The sequence below is a fragment of the Strigops habroptila genome, chromosome 4 (assembly GCF_004027225.2).
Source record: "Strigops habroptila isolate Jane chromosome 4, bStrHab1.2.pri, whole genome shotgun sequence".
Lineage (NCBI taxonomy): Eukaryota > Metazoa > Chordata > Aves > Psittaciformes > Psittacidae > Strigops > Strigops habroptila.
The window spans coordinates 69489055-69516161 of record NC_046358.1 but is presented as its reverse complement, the minus strand read 5'-3'; the positions used below and the strand labels follow the sequence as shown (position 1 = coordinate 69516161).

The following is a 27107-nucleotide window of genomic DNA, read 5'->3' as shown; positions in this document are numbered from 1 at the left end:
CCCCACAGCGGGGGGACGCAGCCTCCCGGCGGCGGCAGCGTTCGTGTCAAGGATGTCTATGGGTGTCCGCTCTGGGACGCCCGGCGCAGGCTCCGGTGCCGGCCGCCGGCTCCTCCCGGTGCGCCCCAACGGCCGGTCCGGGTGCCGACCACCCCAGGGCGCACAGCCCGCCTCTGCCGCCGACACCTACGCCATCTTGCCTCTGCCTCCCGCCGCCGCGCGAGGGCTGCCGGGACGGGGCGGCACCGCGGGCGCGGATTGGTCCGCTCTCGTCACGTGGCCCGGGCCGGCCGTCAGGGCGCCGTTCCTCCGAGGCGTGGCTTCGGCGCCGGCCGCGATTGGGCGCCGGGCGCGCGGCTTCAGCGCGAGGGCAGCGTCCTCCGCACGTGACGTGGGAGCGGGGCTCGGAGTCGGCCCCGGGAGCCCGGCGGCAGCGGCAGCGGTGAGTGCGGCCCGGCCCGGCCCCTGCACCGGCTCCCGCACCGCCTCCCCTCGGCGCCGGGCCCCGCAGCCCTGCGGCCCGCGCCCCCTCAGCGCGCCGGCATCGGTCTCCCCGCAGCGCCAGGGCCCGGGTCCCGCCGCAGCTCCGCGGCCCGCTCCCGCTCCGCGGCGCAGCCAGCACCCGGCCTCCGCGCAGCCCCCCGCGGGTGCGGGGCCGGAGTGGTACTCACAGGGCCGGGGGGTATCCCCGGTGGGGTCCCGCAGTTCCTCCCGCAGCCGTTTGGAACGGAGCGCTGGGGCGAGCAGAAGCGGCCCCGCGGGGGCTGCCAGCGCGGCGGGAGCCCCGGGGCCGGCGCTGACTCTGTCTTTCTCTCTACCGATTGCAGCAAGCGGGGCCTCTGTTGTTTCCCAAGAACACTTGAGAATTAAATGACTCGTTCCACTTCCAATGTGCTCCATTACCCGTAACCAGCTGGTGACATCCGTACCTGTGCGACTGGGGCAGAGCTCCTCGGGTGCGATGGGAACTATGCCATGAGGAGGGGTAAGACTTGGCCATAGCCATGACAGAGCCCCACAGGGTTTCGTTCACCACTCTCCATGGTCCACTGAGCAGCAGCTTCCTGAAGAGGTCTCGGAAGGACGATGCGGAGCAGCCCCAGGATGCAGAGCCGGCTGCCACTGCCGTTCGGATCACACTCACCCTCTTTGAGCCAGATCACAAACGTTGTCCTGAGTTTTTCTACCCAGATCTTCTGAAGAGTTGTCGAGGGAAAGTAAAAGGTGGTTCTTCGGGAGACAAGGTGAGCATCCTCATGGCCTGTGGAGACCTATGTTGTAGCTGAAGATCATAGAATCCTGTGTGTTGGAAGGGACCTTAAAGCTCATCCAGTCCCAACCCCCTGCCACGGGCAGGGACACCTTCCACTAGAGCAGGTTGCTCCAAACCCCTGTGTCCAACCTGGCCTTGAACACTGCCAGGGATGGGGCAGCCACAGCTTCTCTGGGCACCCTGTGCCAGCACCTCAGCACCCTCACAGGGAAGAACTTCTGCCTAAGAGCTCATCTCAGTCTCCCCTCTGGCAGGTTAAAGCCATTCCCCCTTGGCCTGTCCCTACAGGCCCTTGTCCAAAGCCCCTCTCCAGCTTTCTTGTAGCCCCTTCAGGCACTGGGAGCTGCTCTAAGGTCTCCCCTTAAGGAGCCTTCTCTTCTCCAGGCTGAACCAGCCCAGCTCTCTCAGCCTGGCTCCAGAGCAGAGCTGCTCCAGCCCTCGCAGCATCCCCGTGGCCTCCTCTGGACTTGCTCCAGCAGCTCCACGTCCCTCTTGTGTTGTTGCCCCAGAGCTGGATCAGGACTGCAGGGGGGGTCTCCCCAGAGCGCAGCAGAGGGGGAGAATCCCCTCCCTTGACCTGCTGCTCACGCTCTGGGGGTGCAGCCCAGCACACGGGGGGTTCTGGGCTCAAGCGCTCACTGAAGCCGGGTCCTGGGGAGCAGCTGCTCATTGACCAACCCCTCCAAGTCCTTCTCCTCAGGGCTGCTCCATCCAGTCTCCCCCAGCCTGCAGAACCTTGCACTTGGCCTTGTTGAACTCCACGAGGTTCACACGGTCCTACCTCTCCAGCCTGTCCAGGTTCCTCTGGATCCCATCCCTTCCCTCCAGTGTGTCAACTGCAGCACACACCTCTTGCTGAGGGTGCACTTGATCCCACTGTCTATGTGGTTAGTGAATATACTAAAGAATACTAAATACTGTACTGAAGGTTGATGTGTCTGGGCTTCACCTGGTTGCTCTGGTTGTGATGGATTTACTGCATGAGATTGTGGCAGCAGTGTGATGGGTTGATTGTGATGCTTTTGTCTCTTTTCTTTCTCCAGAAGAAAGACCTGGCTGATCCCTTTAATGATGACGAAAAGGAAAGGCATAAAGTAGAGGCTCTGGCGAGGAAGTTTGAAGAAAAATATGTATGTTTTTGTTCTTTGTCTTCTGTTATCCCTTAGAATGGGCAGTGCTGTTCAGCTTTCAGCCTGTAGTATTCATTCCATGGCCATTGGCTCCCACCTTCCTGTTCTCTGGCAGTCTTGTTTCTTGCTTGAAGCTGCTGTTTTCTTGTTCCTTTTCTGTCTCAGGCCTGTGGTCCCCAAAAATAGTTCCACTACATTCTTCAATCAGATGAGTCTGATGAAGTTGAACAACCTTCTTGCTTGTAGTGGCAAATAACTTACTGTAATTTATAAAATTTAATCTTCTTAGGCAAAAATGAATTTCTAGGCCTGGTGGCTGTGGCATGATGCACTCTGTCAAGTCTCTAAGTTCAGTATGTGGTGAGTCTCTTGCCCTCAGGACAGCACTGGCTGCATAGCCTGAGAGAAGCAGATCTGTCTTGCTTGTTTCCTCCCTGTTCTTCCCCTCCCTTTACTTCTGTAGGTGGCAATAAAACTACGTTCTGCTTTACAGCTGGCACTTTGGGTAGTGAGTTGTATTGTCTTGTGATGCAGATCAGACGTGTGGGTCACTCTCATGTGCTTGATGTGTGTAGTTTGATGTGTGTAGTACCATGTTTGTATCGACTGTGTAGCAGTTCTGGAAGAACACTCCATCCCTGCACTGGCAGAAGTGTGGAAGGAGTACAGACCCAGTTTGACCTAAAGGCTGTTGGCATATTATCTGTTGGGCAGCCCAGTGTTTTGTTTCGTTTGGCTGCACTGGTTTGGTTCTGTATGACAAGGCCTAAACCTGGATTTACCATATCCTGAGGCTACAGCATGGTGAGAGTTACTGCTGGTCTGATTCTGCTGCTGCTCAGAGCACAAAAGATCCTGTTCCCTTTCCTGTGCTGGAGTCAGTGTCAGTGTCCTGTGCCGGGGCTCTCCCGTGGGAATTGGAAAAGAGGCTGAATACTGTTGATCTTTTCTTGTTTAGGGTGGCAAGAGACGCAGGAAGGACCGGATTCAGGACTTGATTGACATGGGGTACGGGTACGATGAGTCCGACTCCTTCATCGATAACTCCGAAGCGGTGAGGCCGGGGGCATCGGGAGGGTGGTTAAAGGTGCTGCTGGGGCTGAGCTGGCACCTGGGGGGAACCAGAGCAGGGAGTGAGCCAGGAGCGTGCCAGGGCTGGGAACAGGAGATCCCAGGGGAATGGGAGATCCCAAGGTAAGGGGAGATGCTGTGGGAAGCTCCCAGCAGGAGAATGCTGGTTACCAGGCATGTGCGCAGCCCATCTGTTCTTGGGGAGCACAAATCGTGCAGTTCATTCCGTAGCTCAGCTGCTTACAGTGCTAATGGATTGTTCTGGTTTATCTCCAGTACGATGAGCTTGTTCCGGCTTCGCTTACTACAAAATATGGAGGGTTTTACATCAACTCAGGAACGCTGCAGTTTCGCCAGGCATCTGAATCTGAAGATGACTATGTCAAAGAAAAGAAGAAGAAGTGTCCCAAGGTCAGCAAGGCACCCTTCTCAGTTGTTTCCACTGTTAATGCTCAGAGGATTTCATAGAATCCCAGACTGGTTTGGGTTGAAGGAACCTTAAAGCATATCTGCTTCCAGCCCCCTGCCACGGGCAGGGCCACCTTCCACTAGACCAGGTTGCTCCAAGCCCTATCCAAGCTGGCCTTGAATTTTTGCTGTATTTCCTGTATGAATGGTATGTGCACCTTCAAAGTAGGGCAAGGTTTGTGAATTGGTGTGGACAGAATAGGGATGAGCACTTGAAATCCCTTTCTGTCCCTGTATTTGACAGTAAAATGAGGGATGCCTGGCATGGATAAGATTCTGGTGGTGTTGCCTGGTTCTGAGAGTAGAGGTGGCAGCAGCCCCCTGTCATAGTGACCACGTGTGGGGTTTGGGTTCATGTATCCAGTGGGGAAGGACTGGTCTCCAATTCTTGGGCTCTGGGGTGCAGGGAGCATTGTAGGAGACACTTCGGTCATGACTTGGTTTTAACCCTCTCCAGAAGCGGAAGTTGAAAGACGGAGGTGAAAAAATGAAGAAGAAGAAGAAAGATGATTCTTATGACAAGGAAAAGAAATCCAAGAAGTCCAAGTTTCCCAAAGCTGGGTAAGGAGGGGAGGGAGTGCTTGCTGCTGGACACCCTGCTTCAGGGTCACGGTGCCATTTGTCACACTGCAGTGGTACCTGTTGCAGTGCAGGTGGCCTGAGTGTGAGCAGTGGAACCACCAGCCCCTAATGCCCCATTGTTCCAGAGTGGGTGACAAGAGGCAGCTGGATCAGGGAGGGAGCAGAGCTCCACAGGAATGGTGTGTGAGCACAAGGGGCACCACTGGAGCAGTGGTGGCATGTCCTGGAGCTCTGCTGAGGCGCCGATGCTTGGCACAGGGGTTGGAGAGCCTCAGGGGAAGGATAATGATTATGGGGACAAAACCGGGGGAGGAAAGGCAGGCAGGAAGGGCAGGAACTCAGAGCTGTACGAGGGTCAGGCTAGTGGGGAGGAAGAGGTTAGAAGGCTTTGGGTGAACACAGCAGAAAGGCAAGTTGTGTGTTGCTGCTCTCGCTGGCAATTGTTTGTGCTCCTGCCCGAAGTATTTCTTGGATGAGTGATCACCCTTCTGTATTGCTTCTCTCTCAGGCTATAAACCTGAGTGGTTATTTGTCTTGTTGAGTTCTTTGTTTCTGTTGCTTTGGTCTGCATGGCCTCTCTGTTACAATGTCTGTATCTGTTGCTTTTGTCTCTTTTCCTACATTTTCCTCCTGTCTTTTTCCTTCTTTCTTAATTGTTCTTTGGGATTTCCTTTTTCCTGCATGGATATGCTTTCTGGCAACACCAAACCCCATGTCTGACATGGTACTGTCAGCGTATGATTCCTTCATAGTCAGCAGGGAAAAGGAATTTGCTCTCCTGGTTTTAACAGGCAAAATGTTGTTGTCATAGCTGTTGTCATACTAACTCACTCTTGCCTTATTTCCTCTGCACTAGTTGTGCATTTCCCAATCTTCGATGCTGGAATAATGCATGTAGCTAAATAAGAGCATTGCTTGGTTGTGCTGGTTCTAGCTCCATCACCTCTCTGCCGTGAGGAAGAACAGCCTTCTCTGAGCTGAGCAAGCAGAGGGACCTTAAGAGCACCTGAAGAGACAGTAGAATGCTTTTCCTGGTTGTCGCATTAAGAGACAAAACAATTTGGCAGAAAATAAACCCCCTTGCGTTCCAGCTGGTCCTCAGATATTAGAAGAGCTGGGTGCGGCTAGGCTTAGATTCTGAGTGATGCCCAATTTACCACTGTCAGTCTGGTCGCATTCAGTATATTGAACAATCACGATTCCAGATGCCCTAATAGCGCACTGCACCCTCAGCCTCATCGTGCTCAGGAACACAGCCACACTTAAAGGATTTGGTCGCGTTCAGTGAGAAAACTATTGCAGTCAGCTGCTTCAGCAGTGCATTTTATTGAAGCAACAGGCACAGGTTCTTATGGATTGCCGGTGGGTGATAAATACACTGTCTGCAAAAAGCACGTGCAAATAATAGAGTTGTGAATTGTACAAACGTGCGACAAGGTTATGAATAACACAGCCTGGCTTCAAAATATAAAAGCAGAAAGTGACTCTATATAGAGATTCCTAATTTTCCCAGGAAAGCACTTGATACAGTGCAAGTCTTACCCAAAGGCGTCCCTATGGGGGGAAGAAAGGTCCAGCCCGTCGACCGGTCCCAGGAGTCAAGGGTAATCTGCTGATGGAATCTTCCTTGACTTGTCCTGGATGATGTCTTCCCTGACATTCCCCCTTCCTTGGGCCATTTTTATACTATTTTTCACCTTCAAGGTGGAGCTTGAGTGACTCTAGTCGTACATACCTTTATTATTATTGGTGTAAATTTCTCTCGCTTCGCTTTTAAAGGTATATACCAGAAAGAATTCAAAGAGCATGCTCGAGGAGGGGTGGTCTCACCTTGGAGGCGGGTAGCATTGGAGATGGAGATGTGTTTTTGTATTAAAATGAAGCAAAGTTCACACAAAGGACAACATTTTGTCAAAAGATGACAGACTGTTGGCTCAGGGTAGCAAGTGTGCAGCTTACCCGTCCTTATCAGTTTTTAGTACCACCTAGTTCCCATCTCTGCTTGTGTTATGACAGAGCTTGGCCACAGAATCTCCACTCGGCCCTGTCCTCCGTCAAGCAGTGTTGCCACGGGAACTGCTGTGGGGTGAATTCCTTGCATACCAGGTGCAGTCGCCCCTTACCCTGAAAGTCCATATAATGTTATACCTTTCTGTTACATGTGAACAATGCTACATTTTCAAATACAAGTTTGATTTCTAAATCATGCTTAGTAATATTTCCACACTGGTAAAGGAGCTGAGCCTTCCCGAGGGATTGGTGCCTTTGGCTGAAGTGAGCTGGGTTGAAGGTCTCCTCTCTGCCCCTTCATCTTGTATTCAGTTCCCTTTCCTCCTCCTTATTCTGTTTACAGCTTTACGGCATTAAATGCCAGTAAGGAGAAGAAGAAAAAGAAATACTCTGGAGCTCTTAGTGTCAAGGAGATGCTGAAGAGGTTTCAGAAGGAGAAGGATGCTCAGAAGAAAAAAGATGAAGAGCAGAAAGTGGCGACTCCTTCACCAGCAGAACCCTCAGCCCCAAGGGAGGCGGAGGCGATGGCTGACCCTTTGCTCTCGCTCTTTGGCCATGCCAGTGACAATGACCTGCTTCAGGCAGCGACTGCCATGGATTCCTTAACTGACCTCGACCTGGAGCGGCTCCTCAGCGAGTCCCCGGAAGGGAGCCCCTTTCCTGACATGGAGGACGGGAGCGATCCTGCAGGGACGGGCTTGGAGCAGGATTTCAAGCAACCGCCCTCGCTGCCAGACGGCCTCCCAGCCCCTTTGGAGAAACGCATCAAAGAACTGGCTCAGGTAGGGCAGGTCGCTGTGGGATTGTGGGGTTACTGGAGAGGGGACAGCTCTGCTGGGTTTGGGTGGCTTCCCCCAGAGTGGAATGGGAGAGCATTCTCCAGCGGGGGTGTTCTGCAGTGCTGTGTGGGATCACACCTTTGTGTCACCCACGTTTCTCTTACGGCCAAGTTGCTTTCTTGAACACCCATGTCAGGGAGTGTCAGATTCCTTGGCCTTGTTACCTACTGAATGTAACACTCAATATCCCACCTGGCAGCATGGCTTCTTTACCTCTCCTGGCAAAGTATGGATCTGATGCCAGACGTAATTTCCAAAGTCAATTGAAAATGAATTGACTTAAAATGCAAACTGAGGCTGAAGGACAAATTCCAGTGTAATGGTTTTAATGTGCTGTTGACAGTCAGGATGTTGTGTATGAAGTGGTGTGGGGTGCTCTCTGTGTGAAATGAGTGGGTGCAGCTGGAAAGCATTACCTGTTCTGCAGCGTGAGAAGGCATGAGAAGCCCTGTAGATGGGGCTTGAGGATTTGTTAGAAGCGTTTCCTGTGTCATATGCAGGCAGATGCCTTCCTGAAACACAAGCTTCAGAGCTGCATCACTGGCATTTTGGGTTCTTTACCCATCTTTAACATCTCAGTGTTGGGGTATTGTTTAGGGAGTGGAATATATTAATTTCTAGAAGGGTGCCATGTAGCTTCTCCTGCAGCTGGACTCCTGTGGGACTCACCCACCTTCTCCAGAATGTTGTGATGCTTTGGGAAGTGCAGTTCTGGAAGAGCTGGGAAGCACCCGGTGCCAGTCAGGAAACCCTGTCTTGGCCTGTCAAAGAAATGTGCTTTCAGGCCTGCTGTGGGGCTTCTCTGCTGTGAGGGCTGTCCCCGTCAGTCTGTCAAATGCTGAGATGTTTTGTTCCTGCTACTAGTGATGTTTTGAAACATTGATTTGTAAGTTGTAAATGGTGCTCTCAGGCCTGTGCAGTGGTTTGTGTTCTGCCTCCCAGGGCACATGGATTTACAGCACCTTCTACCTGAGCAGCTCTTGCTTAATAACTCCTGTTACTAAAGATAAGCTTCTGTTAGAGATCTGTGTTCTGCTGAGAAATGTGAAGCGTGTATGGTGGTGAGCTATGGAAGAGAAAGAGGAATTGAAGAAAGTATTGCCACAGATGATGAAAAGAATGGTCTCTTCATGGGTTTCTGTTTGCTATTCAGGCTGTTAAGAGAAAACTCTGAAACAGCTGTTCCTGAACTGCAGCTGAGTTAAAGGAGAATGTTATGGAGGCTCTCATGATATCAAGTAAATTATGTTGCTGCAAGATAGGCTAATAACACACTACCCACAGATTTCCTGCTGCCGTGCCTTTTGTTGGTGAACTGTGTATGTCAAGAAAATAAACTATGGTGGAGAAATAAAGATTTAACAAACTGAAGCCACTGGTCAGTTAGGAATCTGGGACATAAGCTCTGTTGCAAGTGGGAAAGAAGAGGTGCCAGTCCTCTGTTTGAGGACTCTTCATTCCAGCACGTGGGAGCATCTCCTGAGTTAAATGGAGCCTCCAGGCATTTCCTCTTCTACTTGGATTGATTTGACTTTAACCCTCTCCTTCTTGTTGAGGATTCTCTTTAGCATTGAGCCTTCTCCTTTGATATCACAGCTGTGTGTGACTGGCTGCTGACAGAGAGGAATGTGCCCCTTCTGGGCATAAATCAATCACTTCCTAGCCCAACCTTGGAGTCTTAAATCAGGGATTTCAGAATCAGGCCCTGCCCTTCTCTCCTGGTCTCCTTTCCCATGCAAGGAATCACTAACTTGATGTGGTGCCTTGTGGTCAATCCCAGTTTTGTTTACAGCCCCACTCAGAAGAGTCTGAAAACTCTTGGCAGTTTTCTGCTCATTCAGCTCTTGGAATTATTCCCCCCGGACATGTTTTTCATGGGTGTGATGTTTGGGCAGCACTGTGTGTGCTGCAGTCATAGCTCAGGAAGCTTCCTGAGCAGGATTTATTCATTATTTTCTTTTTAGTTTCCATCGTGTTGATTGGGAACATCCCCTAGGGCTGCTATTCTTTCTGTTAGTTTCTTGGCTTAGTGTCCAGATTGGGTTAGAAAGCCTGGCGATAAGTATCCCTGACCCGCATTCAACATGACTAGGATGATCTTTCCTGTTCAGGGAGAAGCTCTATGCTCACATTACTCAGTCTTAACAGCTCTCATGTGAAGTTATAACCATGCCCTTAAACTCCCTTCCCCCTGTGGGAAGCATGCCAAAGAAGCCAGTTGCGCCCAAGCCATCTCCTTTGCCCCATTCAATGAAGAAACCTTTACTCCAGTGTAGGGGCTTGAGCGCATCTGGACAGGAGAATCCAGAGTGGGAAGGTCTGTGGGCAGGATGTGGTTTTACCAGTTCAGATGGCAGGGTTGGACTTGAACTGAGGAGGCAAAAAGGAAGGGACACAACCTCTTTTCTGCCTGTCCATGGTGGCAGCTTTTAGCCCATCTACAGCAGGTAGCTGGGGAGTTTGGTCAATAAAACTGTGCTCTGAAGTGGTTTAAAAACCACTGGATTATCATAGAACATGAGGTTGGAAGGGATCTCAAGGATCATCTGGCCCAGCCTTTCTAGCCAAAGCATGACCTAGACTGGGTGTCCCAGCACTCTGTCCAGCTGAATCATAAAGGTGTCCAGTGTTGGGGAGTCACCACTTCCCTGGGGAGATTATTCCAGTGGCTGGTTGTTCTCACTGGGAAAAATTTTCCTTCTGTATCCAGTCAGAATCTCCCCTGGAGTAACTTGTGCCCATCACCCCTCCTTCTTTTCATGTGACTCCTTGTAGAAAGGGGTCTCTGTCTTCTTTGTAGCCACTCTTTAAATACTGGAACATGGTGATAAGGTCTCTCCTGAGCCGCCTTTTCTCAGTGCTGAACAAGCCCAGCTCTCTCAGCCTTTCCACACATGCTTCCCGGTCCTTGGATCATCTTTGTGACCCTTCTCTGGATCCTCTCCAGCCTGTCCACATCTTTTTTGTATATAGCAGGGGCCAAGGCTGAGCACAGTATTCCAGGTGTGGCCTGACAAGCTCTGAGCAGAGTGGAATAATATCTTTATCTCTGCTGGTGATGCCCTTGCTGCTTGCTTGTGTGTGTCTGTATCTGGGAACTGATGGTGCCTTGTGTTATTGTTTTATTTCCTAATGTCCAGGCTGCCAGAGCTGCTGAAGGAGAAGGCAGACAGAGATTCTTCACTCAGGACATCAACAACATCATACTGGAGTAAGTGCTGCTGGGAGAGAAGAATGGGAAAGGGGGGATATTAGGTAAAGCATTTTTGGTAAATTCAGGAGCAGGTTTAGCAGGAGTTGTGGGGTTCCTCCACACAGAACATGCCTAGAATAACATGAAAGTCTCCTGAAAGTGACTTTCAGGTGAAGCATGATATATGTCTGAGGTAGGAGAATATTGGAGGGGCTATATCCAGGCCTTCTGGTCCCAAGATGATGCTTGATATCCATATACTTAAATTTGGTCATTTGATCTGTGACTGTAGCTTGATATGAGAACAGTAACTCTCTCCCTGTCAGAAATGTCAGGCATGTTCTTTGCTGTTGAAGTTATAGAATATATTCATATATAAGTTAATATATATACATATATATATGTCCCTCAGTTACAGAATGCCAGTGTTGCTTCATGCAATCGTTGATAATGGTTTCGTTCTTCTTCAAGTGCCTGGAGAAGGCTGCTGAATGCACACAGCTTTGTGATCATCACAGGGTAATAATACTTACACAGAGGCTTTAATTTCATTAAGGTTTATCAAGGCACTTGAAGGGAATTGATGAAGGGAAGTTTGGGAGTCTGTTTCCCTCATGTTTCAAGTGCTGATTGCGACCTTTCAGCATTCCAGTGCTGACTGCACAAGTAGTCATCCGTTGTCAAACTGAAAACTTTAAGCACATTCAGAAGAGATTTATATTTGTATGACTTCGCTGTAGAATCAGTTCCAGATTTTTACACTTGGTGACACTGAGAGGTGGCTTACAGAGCTGCTCTCCTAAGATATGTAATTGTGTATTTGGGTTTAGCACACACACCTCTGATCTTCTCTCTGGGAGGTAAGTTCAAGCCCAAGGGATAAAGTTGGATTCTGTATTCTCCTGAGTTAGACTGCTGTAGATTCTGACACCAGCAGTGCGTACCCCTCATTTTGTTGCCTGATGCTCCTGCACTTGAGTTGCCAGGAAGAGCTGCAGAATAAATGAGGCTGCTGACATCTTTTTGTTCCTTTTTAAGATCCTCTGAAACCAGATTAAAAGCCGTAGCTTGGGACAAGGCTTTAAGTCTGTTGTTTGAAAACCTGAAGAACCATCATGCATGTGGCTTGTACTTTGTCCGTCTCTCCGTGCCTCCAGCTCTTCAGGTTGCATCGGGGCTGCATTTATGTTGTGCAGAGAACCCCTGCCAGGTCCCTGCTCAGTGTTGTGTTTGTCTTGTTCCTCAGCATCGAGCTGCAGACCCGGGAGCTGAACAGCCAGATCCGGTCGGGGGTTTATGCCCACCTGGCTGCTTTCTTCCCCTGCAGCAAGGACACTCTGGTCAAGCGTGCCCGTAAGCTTTATCTCTATGAGCAGGTGAGTGGCTTTGGCAGCACAGCCCTGTCTTGTGTGCAAGGTACCCCTGATCTCCAGACCACAGCTGTTGTCTACCTTCTGTGGTGGGGTGGTGCCCTCCAGCCAGCACAGTTCAGGCCCTGCATCTGATGATGTGGATTTGGGACTGGGCAGGTCTTGACCTGCCAGGTTTGGGTGTCCTGGCTGGAAGATGTCATGTGGAACATCAGTCTGTTCGGTGATTGCTCTAGGGTGGTCGGTTGAAGGAACCTCTACAGAAGCTAAAGGAAGCCATTGGAAGGGCCATGCCAGAGCAGATGGCCAAGTACCAGGAGGAATGCCAAGCCCATACTCAGGCCAAGTTTGCCAAGTAAGCCCCTCGATTGCTTGTTGTACATCTGCAGCTCTGCTCAGCAGGCTCCATGTCACCTGGAGGCTGCTCTCATGAAGTTTACAACCTGTTTTTATTCTGTAGTCAAAAATTGCTGATGGGCATTAGTTGGCCTCATCAAGCTGTGTGTGGTCTGTGTGCTACCCATGGCAATGCCAACTGCAGCAGCACTGATGGAACCAGAATTTGGCTGGTGTTTCACTTCTGAGGGGTGTGCCTTTAGGAACATGGCAGTCTGAGAAGAGGAAGGCTGGGTTAGTCCCATGGTCTCTATTTCACAATATTGGGAGATTTCTTAACCCTGAGCACTTGGCTCAGCTTGCAACCAAAGCAAGAGATTTGGGCCCTCTTTCCATGTGTGTGTTACCATTGACTACTGAGACCTCTGAACAGTGTTGTTCAGAGATATTTAACCCTCTCCTTGAACCTCCAGGACAATGACTTCCACATTGTCTCCATTTTAGAATGCTGGAAGAGGAAAAGGACAAAGAGCAGCGAGACCGAGTTTGTTCTGATGATGAAGAGGATGAAGAAAAGGGAGGGAAGCGCGCTGTGGGACCGCGAAAGAAGTTTCAATGGAATGATGAAATCAGGTTTGCATAATTTAGATACTAAGTGAACCTGTGACTTGTCTTACTCTGTGCAGTTGGAAGTGGAGTATTTTGGTGTCTGTATCTTGTTTTCAGAGCAGCGCTGATCATCTGTAGTAAGTCAGCTTGGAGGTTTGTGGCAGACTCTGCTCTTTATGGAAGCCAATGATTAAATCTCACCCTTATATATATTGCAAAATTCAGCTGATTTCAGGCACAGGCCAACTCTGAGAGAAGTGCAAAGAACTTTCTGCGCAGAGGCCAAAAGAGAGGGACAGATCTTTGGGAAAAGAAAGAACTCAGCTGAATTGCTGAAATCCTACAGACTAGACTCTGACTAAGACTTGATTCCAGTTGTGAAAGCAGTTACAGCTCCTGGGGATTGCACCCAGGGCTCTGAAAGAGAGTGCTGGGAGAAGGGAAGAGTGACAAAGGATAATGAGACTCAATCCGGCTGTCCTTTTTGTCTGCTTCTGTAACAAATTGGGGTGCTGCTCCATAGATGGCTGATTCATTTAGAACAAAGCAAGCTTTGCTTCCTGCCTTCTCATTGCCTCTCAGTACAGAGGTCAGCAGAGAGGTTCAGTTCTGTGGTTGTTAGTGCCACAATTACAGGTGTCACTGGTTATGTCACTGGTTATGTCACTGGTTTAGTACCTCTGCTGGTTCAGGAGATTAAAATGGGAAAGGGTAACATGGCTCTTCTGCCCTGGCACATGGATGTGTGTGCACACATGGAGCAGGGAATGTGCTTTTCCCTTCCTCTTTCTTGTGGAGGCAGCACAGGGTTGGTTTTACTGAAGCAAGGTGTTGTGCGGAGCCAGGCGTGCCTTGGTGTGGTTATCCAGCCCTGGATAAGCAGAATGACCTCCATCTGGAGGCACTTAATCCACATAACTGTATTTGAAATCTTCCTGTTCTTCAGGGAGCTGCTTTGCCACTTGGTGAAGATTAAGTTGGATGGTTATGACCTTGACAAGAATAAGGCTCAGTCTCTAGAGGATTATGTGAAGACCTTCCTAGATGGAGAGGTGAAGCCCCTTTGGCCAAAAGGCTGGATGCAGGCCAGGTGAGCAAGAATCAAGTTGTACCCCAAAGATTCCTTGTCCTGAGGGACCTCAGAAGGTCCTGCCCCTGCTCAGAGAATGGCTAGCTTCAAAGTTAGATCAGAGTGCTCAGGGCCTTGTCCTGTGGAGTACTGGAGATCTCCACGAGTGGAGATTGCCACAGCATTTCTGGACCTCTGTTCCATCACTCTTCATGAAATCTTTTCTTGCTTCTGCTCGGAATTCCTCTTGCTGTACTGAACTGAATATTCCCTCTTTTTGCTTTTGACACTCTTGAGAAAGGTCTGGCTCCATCTTCTTCATGGCTCCCTGTGCCCCACACTCTTTAGGTAGTGGAAGACTGCCTTTAGATCCCTCTTTGGTCTTCACATTTTCCAGGCTAAGCAAACCAGTTCCCTCAACCTCTCCTTGTCTGTCATGTGTCCCTGTTCCTCAGCCATCACAGTGGCTCTGGGCTGTCTCCAGTTTGTCAATGTCTCTCTTGTATTGTGGGGACCCTGAAACTGGATGTTGTATCCAGATGTGGCCTCACAAGTGCTAAACAGAGGGGACTAGGTGCTTGAACTGTGGGCCGTGCTCTTGCCTAATACCTGCCAGTATACAGTTTGCTTTCAGCAGTACACCCTTGCAGCAGTGGCTCGTGTTCAACTTGTCCACCAGGACCCTCAGGTTCTTCTCTGCACCCCTAGGTCCTTTTCTGCAGGGCTGTTACAGAGCCAGTTGGTGCCCAGCCCATGTTGCTGCCTGGGGTTATTCCATCCCAGCTACAGGACTTTGCCTTTGGCTTTGTTGAACTTCACAAGGTCTGTGTTGCCCCTTTCTCCAGCCTGTCAGGGTCCCTGTGAACAGCAGCCCGGCCCTCCAACATATTCTTCCCCCTCCCTCTGTTTTCACATCACCCCCAAACTTACTGAGAGTGCAGCCATGTTGTAGTCCAGGTTGTAAATGACTGTGTTGAGTAGTCTTGGCCCCTGTACTGACCTCTGATGGATGCCACTGGTGGTGACAAGTTACAAGGTAGAACTGGGGCTGAGGTGAGGCTGACTAGCCTGTGGTTTCTTGACTCTCTATTACAAAGGGTCACTTTGTAATCTGTCTCACAAAGGGTACATTTTTCAGACTCTTTGGGAAGTCTTCCCTAGAGTATTCCCAAAAGAAAGCAAAGCAGAAAGTTTTAGGGGCTTATGGACTTGTACTGGACACATCAGAGAGTCAGCAGAGTAAGTAGGAATTAGTATGGTTTTCTGTACCCTATCTGGTGTCTTTGCTGCTGTTTCTTGCTCTTTCATACCCTGCATCATCCATGCCATTGAGCCGGCAGTTGCAGAGGGTCATTCTGGGACTGTCTTCAGTTCCTGGCCTGCTTTGGTTTGCTCCATAGTTTTAAAGAAGGGACAACTGCACAGTCTTACTGCTGGAATCTCCATCTCTTTGCATTTAAAGAGCTGGGCAGCCTTGTCGTCTTCTCTCTGCTGAATTTGCTTTTTGGGTTTCATGGGGGCTAAAGGAAGAAGTAGGTACCAGTTCTTAAGAGCAGTGAGTAGCATGTTACAGACGTGTTTGGAAAAGTCCATGGCCATTTATTGCAGGTGCCTGGGCACATGAAGTACATAATGTGCATGGCTGTAGTGTGGTGTTGTAGTGTATGGGAGCTGAATGATGGCATTAGGAAGTGGGTGGAGATTCCTACTTAGTTAATGAAGATGTTACTGGCTTGAGGATCTGAGCTTGCCAAGTTTGAAAGACTCTTTTCTTTGAATAAAAGGAAATTGAAGTCTTTTACCCTTAGTTTGTAGGTGAAGTATTTAGGCACAGAGCTGCTCACCTTGGACTCAATGTAGAAGGGCCTTCCAGTGCAGTTAACTACAGAATGACTGAATAAAACCAGTTTTCCTGGTGGTTTTCCAGTGGCCCAAGGACAATGTTTTTTCTTGCTGGGGTTTGATGGAGTTGGACTTGATGATCTATATGGGCCCCTTCCAGCTTAAGATATTCTATGATTTGTGGTTTAAAGACAGGGTAGACTGCCAGCCACATGGAAGGGGAGAGGAGGGATTGGCAACACTAAGAGAACTGTGAACAGCTTTATGGACAAGTCAGCTTGAGTCACTGTCATCACATCATAGAAGCTCATCTTTAAGAGGAACCTGAAGATGGACAGAGTAGCAACTTTGCCTATGAGTTCAGAGAGGCTCTGCCATGCTTTCTCAGCTAGCACAAAAAGGTGATTAACGGAATATAAGGCTAAAATAAGCCTGCTTTTTAAAAGAGAAAGGACGGCAAAAGGCTTTGTCAAGCTATTAGCAGCAGATGGGAAGTGTATTCCACATGCCAGCACTGAAGGTGTATTTATAAGCATCTCACCCTGACAGCTGAGTGGCAGCTGGTTTAGGTGAAATAGTGTTTGTGTGAGATCCTGGTTTGCTTGGCCTCAGGGATAAGGCCTCAGGGATAAAGGGGTTTGGCTGAAGCTCTGTTTATTGGTGGTGGTTAGTCAGTTGTTACAGAGATGGTGGTGCTGATTGAAGAAGTCACCTCGGCTGTTTGCTGGGGATGTGAAGGCAGCAGAGATGCAGCATGTGGCGGCTTCTCATCCATGTTATTTGAGGCAGGGGAAGGTAACCTTTCTCCCTTGAAGTTGGTGAAGAGCTCTTGTATGATCTGCCAGCTCTTGGGTGATCCATGGCAGCAATAATGCCCAGCTTGAATGACTGTGCTGCCTCTCCATTTGGCTGTCAGCTTTTCAAGCTGGCAGAGCTTCTTCCTTAGTTATTGACCAACAACTGCCTTAATGGCCTTTCCAGCGCCTACAAGCATAGCTCCAGAGAGGGAATTGTGTGGGGGAGTTCAGGAGGATCTTCCTTGGAAAGGGATGAATACCTGTTTGCTCTCTGTGATTTTAATTTCACAAAGTCCCTTGCTGTGCTGTGCAGCTCTGTCTCCAGTGATCCCAGCTGCTCTACTGGGTCTTGCTGGATATCACTTCTCATTGCTCTCTTCCCTTCTTAGGACACTGTTTAAGGAGAGCAGGCGTGTACATGGACACCTCACATCAGTCCTGTGAGTATCGTGCAGCATTCCTTTGGAGTGATAACTGGTGATCTCCATTCCCTGGGGCTTGGGTGGATCACACAGGAGCACCAGAGCTTGCTTGGCTCCCATCAGATAGTTTGGCGCTGCTTCATTTGGGGAGGTCTAGGAAGGGTAGTTGTTCGTGTGTGACATCTCCCAACAACAGCCTTCCTGAAGTGCTTTAGCCTTACAGTAAGCTCAAAGAGAAGAATGTTGAAGCCAGGTTGCCTCCTAGCCTTGTTTAGGAGACTGGAGTCTCTGCTAGTCCCTGGGAGGCAGATGAAGGTAAAATGGAGAGTGGTGCAAGCAGTGTGATTATTGCTGCCTGTTCAGTCGCTCTGATTCTGGATTCCCTCTTTCTTGTTGCCTGGTTGAAGGAGGGGTGCAATGAGCTCAAGGTAGTGAAGATGGGTGTAACAGGCTTGTGGGTGGCAAACCAAGAGTGCCCTCGGGATCCAGCTTGGCAGGTGCCAAAGGGTCTCATGGATCTTGCTATAATAGGTGATTATACAGACTTAGGCTGATGTCTGTTGGAGAGACAGTCCTGTTCTTGGCACTGGATAAGTTGTGGGAAGTGTGAGGAACAGTAGGAAAGAGCATAGAGTCATCCTTCCCTCAGCCATACCATTACAGCAGTTCAGGGATGCCTTGTACCAGAGATTGCATCTGACCAGACCAAATGTTCTATTTTCTGTGAATTTGGCAGATGCTTTTTCATCCTTGACTTCTTCCAAGAACCTAAAAGAAATGTGTAACTTTGCTCCAAACCAGTCTCTGTATCAGTTTCTCTCTGGGTATTGCTGTAGGTAGGCCAGCAGTGCGTTCCTGCAGTAGCTTCGAGCCCTGGAGCTGCTGCAGGATGTGTCTGTTGAGTGTTTTCACTGCTCTGCTGCTGTTTCAAGACTCTGCTCCGCTCCCTAATTCATTTCCCTGTGTGGGAGTCGGGGCTTCCTAGAGCAGCAACCAAATGTGATGTGGTTTTGGATCCTAGCAACCTGAGATGCTGCTTCTGTTCCCTTGGTTCTTTGCAAAAGCCTCAGTGGATCATCACTAACAGGGCCCAAGTGTGCTCCCTCATAGGATGCTTCCCTGTGGGCATTCAGTGAAACTGTTTCTTTTGTCTCCCTCAAAACAGGTCGAAGAAGAAAGTTATAGCTTCTACTAAGGTGAAAGTGAAGGTGAGTTCTTTGTTTTCTGGTTCTCATGGTTGACATATACCAAGAGTCAAGTGACTGCTGTGTTAAATCCTGTATTTGAGCTTTGTATGTATACATTAGATACAATGAATTTGTACTGTGAAATAACTCTAGTCAGTATTGGCCTTGAAAAAACAACTAGAAGAGCAGCTAAAATTGATGGCAGCAACAGCTAGGAGAGAGGCAGGTAGGCACAGAATGTGCTTATCCTGCCTTTTATCCCCAAACCAGGATCCCTTCCCTTTCCAGCAGGAAACCCTGCCTCTGTTCTGACTCTGCCTTCTCTTGTGACCTTTGTTCCAGGAATCTTCCTGCAAGCCAGATAAAAAGATGTCAGTTTCTGTTCCTTCGATGCACTCGAGCAGCACATTATCTCTGTCTTCAGAGCCCCAGGGAGGAGCTCTGGGCATCAGTGCCCAAACCAGAGAACTCTTGTCCCTTGGGACAGCCCAGGCAGCCAGCAGCACTGGCACTCCCGCTACCTTCATGGATGACTCCTTGGATGAGGACTTAATTCATAATCCCACTTCCTCCCTCGAAGCAGTCTCTAAGGAACTGGCTGTGCTGAACAGCAGAGCAGGAGGGAGCCCTGACTTTACTCTTCCTGGAGCTCCAAAAGCTCCACCAGAGAAGATCCCATCCTCAGAGGAGAAGAGGACGTTTCCAAAGTCCAACCCTTCCCCTACATCATCCTCTGGTTCCCTCCAGTCTCCTCTAAACTTCCTGGCTGAGCAGGCCCTGGCATTGGGCCAGTCTTCTCAAGACAAAAAGTCAGAGAACTCTAATTACAAAGAGATCTCCTGCCAAGCCTCCCCCAGCAAAATCCTTCCTGATGCACACCAGGCTAAACAGAAACACCACAGCCTAGTCCGGCCGGGCCACGGCTCTCAGACCTCTACGCCAGTGCCGGCTTCTCAGGTGAAGGTCTTTCACTCAGGCAGCCAGCTGCAGAAAACATTCACCTCCCCAGCTCCATTTGTCAAACTGCAGAATCCCAAGTCCTCCTCCCCACTGCCCCAGCGCTCCCTCCTCCAACAGGTCAAGTCATCAACCAAAGCTCAGAGCTTCCATTCCTCTGCATCACCAGGCAGCACCCAAAACTCCAGCAGCTCCCACAAGAGCCCAGTCTCGTCCTCATCATCTCTCAGCTACACAGGAAAGCACTCTAGTGGCTCTAGCTCTTCAGGACAATCTTACAAATCGCCCTTTGTTTCTGGTTCTCTCTCCAAGCATGGAGCTTCTTCCAGCAGCTCCTCATCTGGAGCTTCTACAAACCAGGGCTGCTCCTCTGGGAGCTTGCTGCCCAGCGTGCAGACTCCCTCCTCGGGCCAGGCATCCAGCCGCCCGTCCTCAAGCTCCTCAGTGAAGAAGACACCTGTTTCACAGAAGCTGACTCTGGTGGCACCTCCGGGAGGTTCAAATGGAGATTCTAGTGGGGGCACTCAAGGGGTGGCCAAGTTGCTGACCTCCTCCCTCAAGCCAGCTGTTGTTAGCAGCACCGCATCTTCTACCTCTGTGCCGGTAAGCGGGGCTGTGCTGGGCCAGCCTCGAGCCAGGGGAGCGCGTGGCACTGTGTCAGGCACCTCCTCCTTTGTTCAGACCTGCTGTAAAGCACTGACTTCAGAAGAATTTCCTGAAATTCCTGACTAACTGTCTGGATCTTGGCTGCTTAGGCTGGGAAGTCCTGGCCTTCGCCAAGGGCTTGCACTCCACAATTCCAGCTTTCATTTTCAGCTTAAACTAACTACTAAGCAAAATACCCTCCTGACTGCAGTTTTTGCATAGGCTGTGGAATGTTCCTGCCCTGACTTTGAGACTTACAGGAGCAGTAGAGCTCCCATTTGGGTCAGGAGGAAGTGCAGTAGGGCAAGTCACCATGAGAGCTAGAAATCATTGTGTAAACTAAAATGATAATGATCAGTTTGCTGTGAATTGGGTCTGCAAGCTTAACCTTCCTTAAATTATTGGAAGTAATTGTAGTAGTATTGCCACTTTTTTCATGATTGACCTATAGAAAAAATAATCTCTGATTCTGGGTTATAAACTTAAATCCCTGCCCAGCTTTGGTGGTTCTCTCTGTCTCCTTCCTGTTGCTCCCCCGTTACTCGTGTGAGCTGCTGAAGCGATGTTTGGAATTGAGCTCAGTGGCAAACTGTGGAACTCAGGGTCTGACAGTTCATGGGGTTATAATGACTCCTGGGTTACCTCTACAGACTCATGTTCTTCAGCCATTGGATTTAATGGTATAAGTGCCTTAATTTTCACCTATAGCAAAAAAGGAATTATAGAATCAAGCAGGTTGGAAAAGACCTTTAAGATCATCAAGTCCAACCATTCCCCAGCACTGCCAAGGCCACCACTAAACCATGTCACTGAGGGCCTCGTCTACACGGTTTGTGAACACTTCCAGGGACCGTGACTCCACCACTGCCCTGGGCAGCCTGTTCCAATGCCTGACCACCCTTTGGGGAAGGGATTGTTCCTAATATCCAGTCTAAACCTCCCCTGTGCAGCTTGAGGCCGTTCCTAACGCTGCCGTATTTATTTGTTGTTGGCTGTTCATACCTGCCTTTGGTAGCACATGGAAAGGGCTGAGCAATTAAATGCATGTATTTAAATGGCCGTGAAACCCATATGCTGCTCAACCCATGTACCTTGATTGTTACTGAGATAGAGAGCTGAAAAGCACTCCCCTGTGGTGTCCTCAACCTTCTGGGCTGCAGGGGTCCACCAAACCTTGGTGCCCTGAGTTATCAGCAGTGATCTGCTGCCAAAAGGGAGTAGGAAGCATCCTCCCTGGAACTCGCAGGCTTTTCCTCTGCCTAATGGAAACACACTTGCAGAGTAAGGAAGCAGGAGTTTAATCCAGTACAGTCCCATTGAGAAGAGCATAGATAGCATCCAGCAGCTGGCTTGCGAGTGTCCTGGGCATCTCCAGGGTTCGCAGCTCTTGGACTCTGGCTGGGAAGGTGCTTCTTGCAAGGAGGAATTCTTGAGTGCTCCATGTTTTGCAGATCTTTAAGTATGGATGATGCTATGCCTTGGCTTTCCCACTCCTGACTGACCTTTTCTGTTGCTTTTCAGAAAGGAACTAGTGGAGCTGTGCTGCTAACAAGTTCTTCCTCCTTAAGTGTACTGGCTCCATCCTACAAGTCCAGCAATCCAAAGCTGCCAGCTGCCCTGAGCTCCACCCCATTAGGTATTATCTCTCCTATTCATTCCTTCCCTCTTCATGTCATCTCCTTCAGTTCAGACTCCTCCCCAAAAGCAGGAGTATCAAAAGATGCAATAGTTACGGGACCTGCTCCAGGAACTTTCCACCATGGCCTTGGCCACAGTGAGTATCCTCCTGGTCACATGTGTGTGTTGCTTGTGCCTGTGCTGTCAGATAACTCCACCACCAGTGCTCTGCTGCGTTAACCCATTGCAGACCAACCCATCTCTCTTGCTGCTGCTTCATGCATTTGTATCTCCAGCAGTTGCATTTGGAGAACCTCTGGCATGTCCCTGTAGCTAACCCAGAAATCCCAATAGCTGGAAGCTGAGCTATAGGCAGCTCCTCTGCTTGTTTCTGTCTTCAATGCGTATTTGTTCCTGTTTTCCCCTGTCCTTTCTTTGTTTTTCTCTCTAGGTCTTCTAGCTGGCTTGCACTCCAGCCCCCACCATGCCGCGCCACTCCCACACTCTGCCCTGTCCACTCATTTACCACAGAGCTTGCCAGGTAACTTGTCAGTCGGTCGCGTTGTCTCCTGCCTCCTGAGCCATCCTCTGTCTCAGCAGATGGTTCCTCTAGGGGTGAAAGCAAAGTGGTTGCTGGGCCAGTGTGGTTGTCACTAAAGCAAATGGCCTTCCCGAGGTCCTATTTCGTTAGCCAGGGCAAACTTGGGCATTGCTGGAATGAGGAGCCCCTGGTGCTTACAGCAAGCGTTGGTTCCTGGAGGTACTCAGCTTTGCTGCTTGTGTCGTGGTGAAGAACTATCCAGCCAGGATTAAAGCTGTGAAGTTTATGCATAGTCTGCCAGGACTGCTCAGGAATGAATATTTGGGTTATGTAGAGTTTTGTTACTGGTGACCTACATAAAATGTGTCAGAGCAGAATGCCCTGTGTCTGTGCACTGAGCTAATTGCCTGCGTCTCCTTTGTACCAAGTTTATGGTGTAGGTGGAGATTGCTTTACTTGGTGTTGACAATGGGATGATTTTGCAGTTAAGCCTGAGTGCGGTGCCTGTAGAAGCAATGCATAAACCAAGAGTTACCTGAAGAACACCTTCTCTGCTTGTAAATGGAGTCCTGCCTGGTGGGCTGTGCTCATGTATAAATAAGCAGCACTGTGGAGGAAGGAGGGACGTAAGGGGGATCCATGCAGTACTTGGAAAATTGAAATGCAGGGCCAGCACATTGGGCTTATCTGCTTCAGGGAGTTGCTTTCCCTGTTGGTAATCACTATTTCTGCTTTCTTGAACAAGTGTTCTTCAGCACTTCAGTGCAGTTCAGTGCTGCTTAGTGCCTGTTCCTGTTGGATTGTCTCCCTGGGGAATACGGGCCTGATTTAGGAGTGGATGTGCTACTGCTACGTTAGATGTGCTGGAGTTCAGGTGGCCTCCCACGGCCAGCATAGGCTGAAATGCCCTCGACTGTGGAGCTGCTCTTTGCTGAAGAAAGAAGCGAGTGCTGTGCACTGGGGAGATGGAAAGAATTTGTTGTCTTTGCTGCTTTGGCTGAAGTTGGTCTCAGGTGGGTTGTTATGCTGCTCCAGTGTGGTAGAGCAGAAGCAGCAGCTACTAGCAGCAATTGCTGGTGTGACGGCCCCTTCTTGATTGTAAATTCAGTTACTGGAGAGTGAGATGGTTGATTTCAGTTTGAACATGGCTTGTGAAATGTATTCTGTGTCACTGAGGAGTTTTTTGTCTCATTAGCTGAGGGAGTTTAGAGTGGTTACTTCACTGTTGCTTACAGGGCTTCTAACAAAAGAACTTCTTGATGGCCTCCTGCTCTTTAGCAGGATGTAGTGCCAGAAGCTGTGAATAGACAAAAGGTGACTAGCGTAAGTGAAGAAAACCAGATCATTGAGAGAGCTGCAGCAGGGACCCGCCATCTCACTGGGAGTTCTCTCATAAAGATTAGAGATTGAGCCTCATGCTGTCATCTCTGTGAATATTACCAGTCATGGTGTTCTGGAAAAGAACACAGTCGATACTGAAGCGACCACCATAATCTTAAAGTGTATTAATTTATATTGGGGCATAAACTGTGCCTGGCTGCATAAGCAGGTGGCCAGAGCCACATTGCTCTGTCTGAAAGCTGTGAAGACTCCGGTGTGTTGGGAGGTTGCTACAAATGCAATACAAATGCTGATGTATCACATGAAAATGCTTATTCGAGCATTTGCCACATGGCACCTGACCAAGGAGCAGTCAGTGCTTGCTTGTGTGTTGTCTCTGCTGCTGGGGGAGGTGCTTGTGTGCTGGTGCTGTGGTGATGGTTCTGACTGCTCGCTTCAGAAATGTGACGTGCTGGGTCTGAGCTCTTGCATGGAATGGACTGTCCTTGTCCTGGAGAAGAAGCTGTTGCTACACTGCTCAGTGCCGCTGCCGCTTAACTGTGCATCTCAGTATGCCCATTTGTTCATCATTGATGGTACTTTAATTGCTCCTGGAAAACTTCTGCTTCCTTAAACTTCCTTCCTTTTCCTCTCTTCAGTGCATTTTCTCTTTCCTCTCCACTTCTGTTCCTTTACGGTACTTCAGAGGTTACGTTCCTGTTTCCTGTTGCTATCAGTGGGCACCGAAAGCCTTCACTACAGCAGCAAAGGTGTACTAACGGTGTTATTTCAAACCACCTTTAGATGCAAGGCAGCCAGTACCACATTATTTCTAGTTTCCTGGATGGGGAGACGTGGTAGGGTGGCTTTTAGAGAAGGGCATAGGGTAGCTATCAACCAGCAATCTGAATCTATGCTGTGGTGCCTTTGCTGAGAGGCCACAGGAGACCCTCAGTGCTTCCATGTCCCTAACTCAGGTGCAGAGACAGGGCTGCTCCCAGTTGTGAGATGTCTCCAAGCACATCCTCTTACCCCAATTCCTTGGAGCTGGAAGGGAGAGGGAGGTCTTCCTGTGCAGAGGGATCTGGCTGCCCCAGCTGCACGCCGCTCCGTGGAGCTGATGCTCAATCCCCTTTCCACTTGGTTTTCTTTTCTTTCAGATGCTTCTCAGCTTCACGGCAAAGGGTCCAATGCTCAGCAGCGCAAGTTGTGACGTCTGCAAGGAGGGGAGCTATAGCATGCATAGGATAAAGCCAAGAGGACAGGTCATGGACTTTGGATACCGGCTGTGTCTTTGGGTTTTTTTCCTTCCTTTCTTTCTTTTTTTTCCCTCATGACAACTGGAGACTGAACCACAATGAGGAGCTCATTGGTGTGTCGGCTCGGAGGCGCTCAGAGCTAAGCCCTGCACAAGGGCCACCTTGAGCCATGCCCTAATGAGACATGCATTTTGTAGCACTGTTTTATTGCTGCTGCCCTTCATGCATTCCCTGGCACTGGCAGGAGCTGGAACTCGCAGGGAGACACGGGTGGCTCAGCTTCTTGCAGGGGATTCTCACCCACCTCTGTCTGTATCTGCCAAGTACCTCCAAGTCCAGTTACCTCCTTGGTCTCCCAGTGGAGGGTATGGAAGGTGCTTCTTTCCTCTGCTTTGGATTTACTTGGATAATTCTAGCACTGCCAGTGCTTTCTGAAGACATTTGAGGAACTGTTCAATTGTACTATAAAACACTGCTACAGTTCATTGGAGGACTTAACATTTCCTGTGTGGTCAATCTAACGAACCACCTGATGTTCCCCTCTGGAGGAGAAGGAAGACTCTTTAGAGAGACATTTTCAGATGCAGTCATTGACTTTGAGAATTCTACTTCTTTTGGGTTTTGGATTTTTTTTTCCTCCAAAGAGATGCTTTTTTCCTGCTCAGTTTTATCCTCATTACCATCGAATGCATTGGATTGATTGGGACACTTCTCAGCATGTCACATGTATAGGAAGACATAATTCCAGTGCCTTTTATGGTGGAGCAAGAATGGACTAGCGACACACATTTCAGCCGTATTTTGTGTGCTCCTTAACCTTTTTTTAATCATTCTGTATTTAAAATGTATTCTGTTTATTTAATAGAGCTTTTTATGGTTGCACATCAAAAAAGAAAAAAACAAAAAGCTGCTCTGTCTGGACTTCAGTGCTGTCCTGGTGTCTGTGAACACAGCACCAAACCCAGCAAGAGCACCAAGTTTGTAGCTGAGGACGTGCAGGTGGGTTCCAGACCCACCCCTAAAGCCATTCTTTCCTAGGGTCGCCAGTTAGAATCTCTTTGGTGGGCAGAGGGAATGATTTAGATTAACCAAGGTCACTACTAGTCAAATGAATTCCAGAGAATAACACTACTCTCCTTGATGACTTCTGCTCTAGGATCACGTGCCTGTTGCAGCTGCAGGAATGGGACCTTCTAGAATTGGGGGGTGTCTTGTCTTGTGAATTTTTAACTTTCAGACCTAAAATACTTCTCCTGAGCACCCTTTCAGTCAGTGCATTGCTAAGGGCAGGCTGTGGATCCAGCGAAGCTCTGTGGGGTTTGATTTTCTGCTCTCCCCCCGTCTGCCTTTGCTCACCCCTGTTCCCGCCCCCCCCTCTGCCTCCCCCCGCCAGATCTGAATCGTGCAGTTATAGTGCTGATCCACATGGCCTTCACTGGTATTTCAAGCAAAAGCTTGCAGCCTTCCTTTGGGAGCTTTGGGAAGGATGCTGACACGGAGTATACCAGCAAATCTTTACTTTAGTTTTGCCTGGTTTTGACTGTTTCCAATTTGATTTGATAGATAATTTCCCAAGACCAGTGCGTTGTTTGTATTTAAATAGAATAAGCAGCTCAGATTTAAAATTTGTTTACAGAAAATACTTAGGTTGTAGCAAAAGAGCCAAAGACAGAACTAGATTTAAAACTAAGCACAGCAGTTATGATGGACTCTGAGCAGTGGATGTCGCATGGTTCCCGTTGAAGGCCTGATCCTGAGAGGTACTTTGCATCTTCAACTTCCCCTGGTAGCTGACAGAGCGCTCGGATACCTGCAGGATAGGGACGCTCAGCAGTGACTTGAGGTACTGGTTCTACTCCCTCTCTTTGCTTTCACTTGACTGCTTCTGCTGGGAAGCACCGTGTGCGTGGCTGGAGCAGAATGCCCTCCTTCTAGGAATTTAGCGAAGCCTCTTGCCTCAGGGAAATGTTTCTTTGGTGGAATTTCTGTGGGATATTTTTTCTTTACATGCTATAATGAATGAGTGAATGAGATGGAGCAGTCATGGCAAGGCAGAACTGTGCAGAGGTCCGGCAGTGGATGGGAGCCAGGATTCTGGCATCTCTGCCTTGAGAGGCAACTTGCAACGCTCCCGTGGCATGTGCTTCAGACAGCAGCTCCTTTTGGGTGTAAGAGCTGCAGGTTACTGTGGTATTTTTTAGCGTGTTGGAACTGTCTTGCTGAAGATGGTGGGGGTGGTATGCAAACTGTTCATCTTGTACAGAACAACTGAATAAATTGTTTCAAAGTTTCCAAAATGCTTTTTTTCCCCATCTCCTTACCTCTAGTTTCATTATTTTAAGCATTTCAGCTTGGATGATCACCTCTTGATCACCTGTTTCCTGATTAACGAATTATTCACTGTTTTAACTAAAGTCTCTTATGCAGTAGGTAAACTACAGCTCTGTTTCTAGCCATGGTGGTGGTAGATTTACATATTCTCATACAATGTGCTCCTGCTGGTGCTTGAAGTTGACATCTGCTGGAAAGAACACGTGAGGTTCAGCCCCTGCAGCAACGGTGTGATCCTG

The 27107-nt window shown here is 49.3% G+C and overlaps 1 protein-coding gene across 6 annotated transcripts; it reads left to right on the top strand.

Annotated features, from left to right (window-relative positions):
• The first annotated feature begins 352 nt into the window (after positions 1 to 352).
• Positions 353 to 26834, top strand: UBN1 (ubinuclein 1). 6 transcript variants are annotated; one of them, XM_030482107.1, is made up of 18 exons: positions 353 to 442; positions 828 to 1244; positions 2317 to 2403; positions 3362 to 3457; positions 3751 to 3885; positions 4400 to 4503; positions 6878 to 7316; positions 10514 to 10584; positions 11813 to 11942; positions 12173 to 12291; positions 12777 to 12905; positions 13828 to 13971; positions 16979 to 17029; positions 18177 to 18219; positions 18541 to 19758; positions 21322 to 21574; positions 21869 to 21958; positions 24439 to 26834. In XM_030482107.1, exons 2-18 carry the CDS (start codon positions 1005 to 1007, stop codon positions 24489 to 24491), a joined length of 3402 nt encoding a protein of 1133 aa, XP_030337967.1. In that variant the 5' UTR covers positions 353 to 442; positions 828 to 1004; the 3' UTR covers positions 24492 to 26834. The 6 variants fall into 6 exon arrangements, with proteins under 6 accessions (XP_030337967.1, XP_030337970.1, XP_030337971.1 ...); XM_030482110.1 differs by lacking the exon at positions 21869 to 21958; XM_030482111.1 differs by lacking the exon at positions 13828 to 13971 and having other exon boundaries at positions 24439 to 26827.
• Positions 26835 to 27107: the final 273 nt, after the last annotated feature.